The 10,785-nt window shown below is 52.8% G+C and overlaps 1 protein-coding gene across 1 annotated transcript; it reads left to right on the plus strand.

Moving 5' to 3' along the window:
• The first annotated feature begins 276 nt into the window (after positions 1 to 276).
• LOC123645006 (alpha-1-antitrypsin-like) lies at positions 277 to 9,314 on the plus strand. Its single transcript, XM_045561477.1, has 4 exons — positions 277 to 915; positions 4,610 to 4,880; positions 7,294 to 7,444; positions 8,719 to 9,314. The coding sequence occupies exons 1-4, from the start codon at positions 297 to 299 to the stop codon at positions 8,860 to 8,862; spliced, it is 1,185 nt and encodes a 394-aa protein (XP_045417433.1). The 5' UTR covers positions 277 to 296; the 3' UTR covers positions 8,863 to 9,314.
• The last annotated feature ends 1,471 nt before the right edge of the window (positions 9,315 to 10,785 follow it).

A 10,785-nucleotide genomic window follows, 5' to 3' on the forward strand; every position in this document is an offset into this window, starting at 1 on the left:
CACAGTTCTGCACAACAGGTATTTTTATTTCCATTTACACCTGGGACTACTACCAGGGAGAGAGATTGTGTGAGAGCCAGCCTGAGTCAGGATTCGGATGCGGGTCTATCTGACTCCAGAGCCCATGTCTTGCCAGATGGCTGACTGTTCCCTGTGAATTCAGTCTGGGGTGAGCCCACTAACGCTGACCCCGTGGGCACTCCCTCGGGGGAGGCCCAGGAAGCATTCTGGGACAATGTGCCTTGCTGGCTGCATGGCGGAGCTGGGTGATGGCACTCTGTGTCTCTTTGTCTAGGATGGCGCACTCCATTCTGTCCCTCTGGCTGGTAGTGGCTGGACTGGGTCCTCATGCCTGTGGCCGAGGGGTTCCTGACCAGAAAAATCATCCAATGCCAGAGATCCCGTCGGCCTCCTCAACCTTCCTGAACAATTCCCACTTTGCCTTCAGCCTTTACCGACAGATGGTGGCCCCGAACCCAGACAGGAACGTGCTCTTCTCCCCACTGAGCTTCTCCATCCCCCTTACTCTGTTGGCCCTCCAGGCCAGGCCGGAGGTGCGCACTCAGGTTCTGAAGGGCCTGGGGCTTAGCCTTGCCGAGGTCCCAGAGAAGCAGGCCCATGTGTACTACAGCCAGCAACTCCGTTCCTTACTGCCATCCCCTGAGGAATGCCACATAGACATGGGCAGCCTGCTGTTTGTGAGTATGAAGCAAAAAGTGCTGCAGAAGTTTATTGATACTGCCCAGAATCTGTACCTCGCAGAGGTCTTCCTCACCTCCTTCGAGAACGAACATTTAGCCAAGGATGAGATGGACTACTTCACGAGGAAGAAAACTCATGGCAAAATTGGCAATCTTGTCCAGGAGTTGGATAAAGACACTGTCTTAATTCTGACCAATTATATTTTCTTTAAAGGTATGTAATCTTCTACTGATTAGTTAGACCTCTTTGCAGCTTACTGCAAAGTTAATCCATCTTTTGTCCAAGATGAATATTTCCTCTCCCCCTATCCGGGATCACATTCCATCCTGCCTCTCTAAGATTTTGTTCTATTGACCAGCTGCTCTGTCTCCCACACCTGCAGCCTCTGTCTTTAGGCACCTTCACCTGAACATTCAAACTCCAGTTCCCTTTCTAGTTCTAAGCCCCAGCTCTCCCTCTCTCTCTGTCACAGCCAACGTTTTAGGAAGGGGTGCACCCACACAGGACCAGCTACATAAGTTGTGGAGCTGCTTGTTCAAAGTCAGATTTCAAGATGCGATGGCTGAGTGTTAAACTACCTGTGGGGCCCTGTGTGACTGCTAAGACCATGCCTGCCCACGTGTGAACTGTCCCCACTTGCCTGCCTTTCCACTGAGCACAAGTCTTGCATCTGGACGCATTAGTCATCTTGTCTCCAATTGCTACATCAAGCAGCCTCCCTTGCCAAAAGAACGCTGTTGAGCTGAGAACCTTCTCCTTCCACGGCCTCCCTTCTTGGCCGCATTTGACGCTGTTTTGTTGACCCTCTGTCAACACTCTCCTTTCTGGGCTCAACATGGCTGTCCCTCTACCTCCCCCTCCTTACTGCATCTCCCTCTCTTGTAGAGCCAGACCCTATTAATTATTTAATTGTTGACATTCCATAGAGTTCTTCCTTGGGTGACCTTGGCCTCTAATCAACCCGTAGGCTGGAGACTCCCAACTCCCTGGGACCAGCCGGCACCTCTCAGGAGCTCCGGACCCTTATCCTCGCTGGCCATCTGTCACCTCCTTCTGAAGGAAGCACCTCAAGCTCAACATGTTCAAAACAAAAGCTGTTTCTTCCCCCATCTCTCCCATCCCCCCAGATCTCCTCTTCCTTCTCCTTTCCTCTAAGTCTCAGTAAATGGCCCCAACTCCTGCCCAGCCCAGAACCTTGGTTGCCACTCACCACTAGCTGGGCAGATCAGCCACACTACACGTCTAGACAGGAACCACATCCTGTGGCTTCTCCCTCCCTCATCTTTCTGCAGTCTGTGCACCCTTGTCCCTCTCCATTGCCACTATTCTTGTTCAAGTTACATTATCTCTTACCAAAATTATTGCAATTGTCTCCTAACTGGTCTCGCCGTCTGCAGTGTGCCTCCCCACCTGCACCTCTAGTCCAGTTTCTACGCTGCAGTCGGGAAGATCTTTCTATAAGCCCCACTGGACCTTGTAATTCCACTGCTTAAAACCTTTCAGCGGCCCCAGCCCAGCTGTAGCCCTTGGGCTAATGCTCCACATCTTTAGGAAGGACCAGGCCTTTAAGTGGCCTGTCCCCTGCTGCTGTCTTCACCCACATCTCTTGTCACCTCTCTACTCTTCCTCTCCCCAGAAGTACCACAGGCTACCCACACAAAACAACACCCCTGCCCTGAACTGCACTGTCTCTCACCCCCACAGGCCACCCCTTCGCTTGGAGTGCCCTTCACTGCCGCCTCCCCTCCGCATCCCCTGGCCGGTAGGTTCTCCTCCTGCAGGGCTCCGCTCCGAGGCCGTCACCTCCGGGAAGAATTCCTAGACAGTCTTCACCACTGAAGTTGCCAGATTTAGGAAGAAAACAAAACAACAAAAACAACAAGATGGGACATGTTTATATTTTAAAAAATTATCATTTCTCTGAAATTTAAAATTTAACTGGGCATCCTATATTTTATCTGGCAACTCTACCCAACACTATCCAGAGTCCGTGGTGGTGAGAAAAAAATGCTTTTTGTTTTGAACATGCTGAGTTTGAGATGCACCGTGGGCACTTGGATGGCAGTGACCGGATGGCGAGTGAGGATGTGGGCCTGCAGCTCCTGAGAGCTGTGGGCGGGGCGCAGAGACTTGGGAGTCCTCAGTGCGCAGGGGAGTTTCAAGCTAGCAGAGAGCACAGTCTTGCCTCTCCTCTGTGTTCGGGTAGAAACACATCCTTTCTTTAATCTGAGGACACACTGTGTTGTCATTTTTTGGTCACTTGTGTATCCCCACAAGGCTGTGGGCTCCTTCGTATGGGAGAGTTTACTGTTGTGTGACACCTGCCATCCCTGGAATCTGGATGCTGTCAAGATCGCAGGGCTCAGAAACGCAGGTTCTCGGTCTCCTCAGCACCCCCTGCCCCAGGCCCTCAGAGCCCGGTCTCGGTCAGTCCCTCAGCGCTGGGCTCCTCAACCCCAGAGGCCTCAGCTGCCAGGAAGGACAGGCAGAAGCAGGCTCCAAAGGAGGAGGAGTGGGCTCCCACCCCACCCTACCCAAACTCCTCAGGCTCTGGGCTGAGGTCCACTTGCAGACTGCATTCAGATTTCTCCAACAGATTCCAGGGATGAGTGGAGTCCAGGTACCCTATACTTTGTGGAGCTGCGGTAAGCACTGTAAAAGAACATTATTCACTAACGATTACTGAGCGACTGCTATGTGCCAGACCTTGTGCTCAGACCTTTACTTGGAACATCTCTCTGATGCTCACAGATATCAAAAAGGTAGACGTCATCACCCCAGTGTGCATAGGAGGGCCCCGTTCCCTTTCTGGCCTCGCCTCCCACTCCCCTCTGCCTCACTCTTTATTCTCCAGCCACACAGGCTTCCTGATGTCCTTTGAACATGCCAGACCCACTCCTGCCACCGGGCCTTTGCACATGCTGTTCCCTCCCTCTGGTATTTTCTCCCCCCAGGGACACCATGGCTCATTTCCTCACCATTAATTATTTACTCCATATCACCTCAGGGAGATTTATATAAAATTATAACTCTCCTTCCCTTAGATTTATCGACCCTTTCTTTATTTCTCTCCTTAGCACATATCATCATCTAACACCTTTTTTTCCCCTAGTTTATCTTGTTCCTGCTCTTCCCCAGGTGTGTAAGCTCCACGTGGCCGTGTTGCTCACGCGAGAATGGTGCCTGGCAGACAGCAGCTGTCGGGGCGTGAGCTAGTGCACTCGGGTTTTGGGAAAGATCTCCCCAGACGAAAATTAGGATAGAGAGAGAAGTTTATTTACTTTTTCCTCAGCAGAAAAAGGGCCAACACAGAAGTGAAGGGAGGTAGAGAATGTTGGCAGAGAGAACCAGGCATTCAGGCTGTTTAAAAGGTGAGGTTGTAAGTTAGCGGGGACGGCTGAGAAACGGCTGCATCCGAGCCTTCTTTCTTCTTAGCAGCAGGCTGGTGACAGAAGGGGGGATGTCAAAGAGTTGATTGGTGTCTCCCCCCTTTCCCTGGAGGCAGGATTATCCCTGGGGATGTGACTCTGCCCTGCCCTCGAAAAAGGACAAAGGCCTGAAGCTGGCACCAAGGCTGTAAAAAGCAGATTCTCAAAAGCAGTTTTAAAAGGGAAAGATTTACATTTCCTTTCCGTCTGCTCAGCTCTTTTCAGATGTTGTGAAAAACAGAGCCCCACAGGATGCCAGTCAGCCAGCGGGAGAGAGAGCGAGAGCGCGTGCCAGCCCACGATTGATTTCAGCCCTTACTATGGGTTACACAAATTTTCTGTTATTTCACCAGCAAGTAAGGCCTTCCTTTCAGCACCCCTCCCTAGAGAGCTCCCAAATGAGTGAAATGCCTGACATCTGGTGCCCTGTGCCCTGAAGACTAGTGGCTTCCTCTAACGCTTGCGCTCTCTCGTGTCAGGGAAATGGAGACACAGATTCGACCCAAAGCTCGCTGTGACCAGGCCCTTTTGGGTGAGCGAGGATCTCGCGATCCCGGTGCCCACGATGCAGCGTCTGGGCAGGTTCCGGCTCCGGCATTTCCTCCACCTGCACAGCCACGTGCTCCGGTTGCCCTACAGCTGCAACACCACCACAGTCTTCATTCTTCCCGACATGGGCAAGGTCAGGGAGACGGAAGAGGCATTGATGAAGGAGGATTTTGACACATGGACTCAGCCCTTCCCGCTAAGGTAACCCCAGCTGTCCCCACCCCAGCGTGCAGTGTGAGACCCTCTCCACGGCCACCTTTGTGGCATGAGGGTGGGACTAGACCACGCTCTAATTATCAAACAGGGCTCAGCCATTCCCTGCTCCCAGAGAGGGGAGCAGGAGAGGGGAGAGCAGCAGGACAAAACCATCATCATCACCACCATATTATCACATCTCAGCCTCCTCTGAGAGATTACAGTTCACCTTAGCATTTCAAAGCCCTGAGAGGTTGTCAAGAACTGAACAACGTTGAACATAGCTTTACTCAGCATTTGACAAACAGCATTTGAACATGGCACACACTTTAACAGAAGACCTATAAACAAACTGCAATTCCATGCAACCCACAGTAGGCTAATTACCAAGGGTCTGTCTTCGCAGTTCATAAACTGATGCATTCAGTGTGAGCGGTAATTAACTCAGGGGAGCCAGGACCTGCCCTCTTTACTGGTCACGTCTCAGGGAGACTTTACATGAAAGTCACTTCCCAGCCACCTGCATGTCTCTCTCCTCTTTGCCACACTCTATGCTCAACTTGCTTGCTTTACTCAAGTATTTGAGGTCTTTGTGACTCAAAATGTGGGCTGAAGCATCACTGGCTTCATCCAGAAGTTTGTCAGAAATAGAGGGTCTCAGGCCCCACCCCACACCTGCTGGATCAGAATCTTCATTTTCACAAGATCTCAGGTGATTCGTGTGCACATTAAGGACGGGGAAGCCCTGAGCTAAACCCCAGGCAAATCCCAGGGCTTCCCAACAGATCTTCTAGATCCTCCATCATTACAAATCACCAAGTGGTGACCTACGTGCTGTGTCCCAAGTACCTTCTCTACACCCATCATTCTGGCCTTGGACCTGGCCCCATCTTCTAGACCAGGATTCCTCCCCCTCAGCATGTTGCGGGCTGTCCTGTGCTTGATAGGATGTTTAGTAGTGTCCCTGGATGCTCTGCCTACTGGATACCAGCAGCACCCACCACCCCTCAGTTGTGAGGACCAAATCATCCCCAGGTGTTGCCAGATATTCCCTGGGGGGCCAAGCCACTCCGCTTCCAAACCATGAATCCTCGCATGCGCTTTGCTCATTCCGGAGTTTCCATCACCCCCGAAGGCCTGTCTGACTGGACACACAGCGAGCCACATTGAGCTGAGAGTTGAGCTCACCCCAGCAGAATGTTCTTACACCCCCAAGTGCACTTCCTCTGGTGGGGGCTGAGGGCCTCCAGCTCTCCTCCCGTTGCTCAGTTTACCCAAGAAGCCACCTGGAGCTGTTAGGAGGCCCCACCAGGCCAGGGAGCTGCCAGGTGCGCCACGGCGGAGGAAGGAAGAAGGCTCGTGGCTGAGCCAGTTGGGAGACTAAAGCTGGGAAGAAACATTCTCAATGCTCAGTGATCCCCAAGGCTGTGGACACGGGTCACGCTCAGGCTGCTGTGCAGGGACCGTCCCCATGGGTGCCTTTTGTTGTTTTTGTTTTTTAGTTTTGACTTTTTATTTGGACTCTTTCCAGCTTTTATGAGGTATAATTGACAAAGAAAAATTGTATATATCCAAGGCGTGCAGGCTGATGTTGCAATGTACGTACACGCTGGACGTGATCACCACAGTCAAGCTAATTCACATATCCACCCCCTCACATAGGTACCACCATGTCTTGTGTATGGTGAGAACACTTCAGATCTGCTCTCTTAGCAAGGATCCAGCATGCAGTGCAGTATCAAGACAGGCTCCGTGCTGCACAGTAGAAATCTGGAACGTGCGCATCCTGTGTCACTAACTGCACTCTTTGACCCACATCTCCCCATCCGCCACCCCACCCAGCCCCTGGCAACCACCTCTCTACCCTCTGCGTCTGTGCGGTCACCTTTTTAAGATGCCATCTCTAAGTGAGATCATGTCCCCTCACATGTACAGATGGGAAAAGGTAAACACAGGTGAAAGTGGCACTCAGTCCTGTCCCGGACCTTCAAGGCCTTGAGGCCGGGCCTATGGAGAGAGGGAAACAGGATAAGGCTACGTGTTGGGCCAAAGACAGACAGACGGACAAAGAGACTCTCTTCTTCCCCTGGACCCAGAGCGCGCCACAGCCAGCCTGAGAAGCAGCAGCACAGCTTGAGAAAGAGCTGCCGTTTTGACTTTGGGCAAATCTCTTAATCTCTTTAACCCCCCATTTTCTCATTTATAAAGTGGATATTTTTAGCACTCAGCCCCCAGGATTACTATGAGGATGAAACGAAATTACCTTGTAGAGTACCTGGCAGAGACCCGTTTATTGCAGGCGCTTGGTAAACACAACCAACATTAATTTTATTCCATTACTCTGCAGTGAGATTGCTGGCTGAGCGGTTTATTAGATGCCATTATTTCAGCTGTTTTCTCCTCTCATTCCCCTGAGTAGAAAGAGGAGGCTGTATTTTCCAAAATTCTCCCTACCTGGGAATATTCAACTGGACAAGCTCTTGCCCACAATAGGCATCTCGGATTTATTCAGCTACCACGCACAAATCTCGGGAATGTCTCTGCAAACCATGCCCACGAAGGTCTCCAAGGTAAGTTATAAACCCACAGTGTTGGGTCATTTATAATAATGCACATGTTTTTTCACTTGCTCATTCATTCCCCATGCACCAGGGGCCCCTGCAATGCTGTTCCCATGCTTGGGGGCGTCACAGGTGGAAACGGAAAATTACAACACCTGCTGGTGTCCTGAGGACAGCTGCTCCTAGGAGAGGGCTGGGCCTGAGGGGCGGGGAAGGGGCCAGGTTTCCCAAACTCACCACCCAGGCAAGCAGCCCTGCTCTAGGGGTAGGGGAGCGGTGGTGGGGGGCCTGGAAGCTGAATGTTTCTGCAATGCCCACCCCTCCTGGGGAGGGGAGTACCCTCATGCTTACGTAAGAACAATGCAGCGGGAGGTTATATAAGGATGTGGGGGCTGGTGGAGGATGAATTATATAAGGATGGGTGCAGAATAAGACCCCTTCTGAAGTTTTAACTCCATCGCGGGACTCTCCAGGCAATAGAAAGAGGAAGTGCCCAGAAATACTGCCTAGGGTTGGGAAGAGGCAAGTTGGAGCGGAGGGGCATGAACGAGGAGGGATTGGGGAGGGCAGGGGGCAGCCCAGCTGTCAGCTGGGACTAGTCGCAGGAGGGCCTGGCCTGCTAGGCTGAGGTGCCCAAGGGCGGGGGTCATGCCTGAGTTGAGCAAGGAGGCCACCTGCGGGCTTTGGGGATGGGTCTGAGCTTTAGGAAGGGGATTGCTGCACAGCCTAAGGGAGCAAGGGCAGCTAGCAAGTGACACTCAAGGCAGGCCTCAACAGGACAGGAAGGCAGCGTTGGAAAGGGGGTGCATTTGGAGGTGGGAACTCCAGTACTCAGTGATGGCTGGCTTGGGAGTAGAGAGTGAATAAAAGGAAACCCTCTTTCTGGGAAGCCAGGGCATGTGGTGCATGCCACAGGGCATCACAGGAGGTCTTGGGGAGCAGGGGGTAGCCTGTCATAGAGGAGGGATCGGGTGGAGCAGGAGAGCAGGCCCCTTCCTCGAAGCCCAGGCTGGCCCTGGGGCGAGGTGCAGAGTGGGAGGAAGGCCGCGGCCTTGGGTGTGGAGCCCAGTGCAGAGAGGCAGCATCCCCCTGAGTCCCTGGAGACAAGGAAACTGAGTGTCCACCAGGGGACAGGATACACCAAGTCATGCTGTAGTCGAAACAGAAGCAGGACTCGATTCTGGGCCTCCTGGGCAGAGCTCACACCAAGGGTCAGTGTGGCATCTCCTGGCGAAGGGGCCACTTCTGCTCAGAGCAACACTGTGAACCTTGGTCCCTCAAAGGCGGAGCACAGGGCAGAACTGACCGTGGATGAGGAAGGAGCAGAAGAGGAAGACGTCACTGACCTCCAGGACCTCGACGTCTTTAGAGAGGAACTTCCTCCCTGCCCTCCACTTCAACAGGCCCTTCCTACTGCTAGTTTTTGAGGAAGGCAGCCGCAGCCTTCTCTTCATGGGGAAAGTGCTGAATCCCAAAATGGTGCCGTAGTCAGGGAAGAGAGAGCCTGCCGCCTCCTCCCCCGCTGTCCTCCAGTGCTGTGCGCTGCTCGGGCTGAAGAGAAAGGACACAGGACCGCAGCCCATCGGCACAGGCTCAGGCTACGGCTCCTCTTCTGGTCTTTGCATAAAGCCTCCCCAGTGACTATCCCCACTGCACAGATTAGCAAACCCAAGTCCAGGATGCCGTGTGACTGCAGGCCAAACTCAGTGCCCAACGCCAGGCTTCCCAGACCCCGGGGCCAAGTCTCTCTCATGGCTCTTCACCAGCTGCCCGCCCCTGCTGACTTCTGCCTTTTCCCTCGCTTCCCGTTTTCTCGGATCCCCGCCACCTGCACTGTAGCAGGGCTGTATTCCTCAATAAAGCAGCAAACAAAAACTTTGTAGGGGGTGTCCTGGTGGTGCTGGGCAGGCTGTTCCCCCAGCAGGATTTGGGGACTCTGCTGAGAGTGGCCTGGGAGTATGCATGTGTGACAAGGAGAGGGCAGGACCATCCCATCACTGCCACTCGCCAACGTCAGATGGGTCCAGTGGTTCACAAGGTGCCAGCAGGGTCTCAGGTCTCTTCCACAAGTGGCTGAAAAGGAAAGCGTGCAGGGAACATCTCTGAGTCTCTTTGACAAGAGAGACCACTTAATATATGTTGTGCTTGAAGGCCATTTGCACACCTCAGCTGTGTTCCTGCATAGGCTTTAGAGAGCAAGAACAAACGCCCTCTAAACCCCGTCCGTAAAATTCTCTCCCTGAAGGACTCCTCCTCCAGGAGAGGAGCTCTCAGAGCAGGGACTGAGTTCTCCACAAGGGTCTCCATCCAGCATTCAGTCCTATGTAAGTCCTGTGAGAAAGCATCGTGAGTACCAACTGTGTGCAAGGCACAGTCCTAAGGCTGAAAGAACGTAGTGTGGAGGACAGAGCTTTATCCTCAAAGAACTCGTCACGCAGGTGCACGCCATGCCGCCTGGCTGCAGCCACTCCTGGGCGCGTGGGCAAATGTTAACCAGTGGGATACTTTCTTTCGTTCCACAGATAGGATCCATGTCCTTCCTAGGAGGAGTGTCCGCTGGTTTTAGGCTGAGTGGGCAAACGGCCCAGTACTGACACAGCCTGACTAGGGAGAGAGGGAGAAGGGTGTAGCCTCACATCGAGCTGGCACCAGCGAACAGCCAGACACTGCTGTTACCACAGCTCCTCCCCACAATCCAAATATGCCACTCTGACCACCACCGCCTTCCTTTCCAGCGCATTGCTTTTGGTGCCCAACTCCAACAGCCCTTCAGCCCCACTGGGATGCACGATCCATTGATTCCACCGGTTTTCACTTCCCTCTCCTCCGTGGGTCCTCACTTCCTCCATGCCCAGCTTAAATCCAATGATTAATCCTTTGCTCGTGCTTTATCGGAGTTGCTTGACAAAGCCCCCGACTCTCTCCCTATTCCGTGCCCACACTTGAGCAGCTGAGTGTAGCCAGAGAAAAACAACACACAGACTGGCCTTATTTGAAATTCATGATCACTAACTTCAAGAGAGCTTAGATTCTGCAGGGCAAGCACTTTCTCCTTCTTGAATCCTCTCATGCCCCCACAGCCTCGGCCCCAAAACACTCTGAGCCAATGACCTCACTTCCTTTTTCACTGGCAAAATATAGGCGATCATCTGCCCACCCACCTGCAACTCTGCCCATGCCTCTGCTGTTCCTCCTGCTACAGTGGATGCTCCTGGCTAAGGCCACCCCTCCACAGATGCCAGCATTGTATTTTATCTCACTCAGATAAAATGCAATTATAAAATATATAGCACCAGCTACCCCCCCACCCCCGACTCCTCACCCACAAACCTACCCTATCTACTGGGCTT

This window comes from Lemur catta, chromosome 1, assembly GCF_020740605.2.
Source record: "Lemur catta isolate mLemCat1 chromosome 1, mLemCat1.pri, whole genome shotgun sequence".
NCBI classification, from domain to species: domain Eukaryota; kingdom Metazoa; phylum Chordata; class Mammalia; order Primates; family Lemuridae; genus Lemur; species Lemur catta.

Coding starts and splice junctions, on each gene's coding strand:
- LOC123645006 (XM_045561477.1), top strand. CDS start 297: ATGGCGCACTCCATTCTGTCCCTCTGGCTGGTAGTGGCTGGACTGGGT. Junction 4,881..7,293: donor ACTCAGCCCTTCCCGCTAAG/GTAACCCCAGCT, acceptor TCCCCTGAGTAG/AAAGAGGAGGCTGTATTTTC. Junction 7,445..8,718: donor TGCCCACGAAGGTCTCCAAG/GTAAGTTATAAA, acceptor GGTCCCTCAAAG/GCGGAGCACAGGGCAGAACT.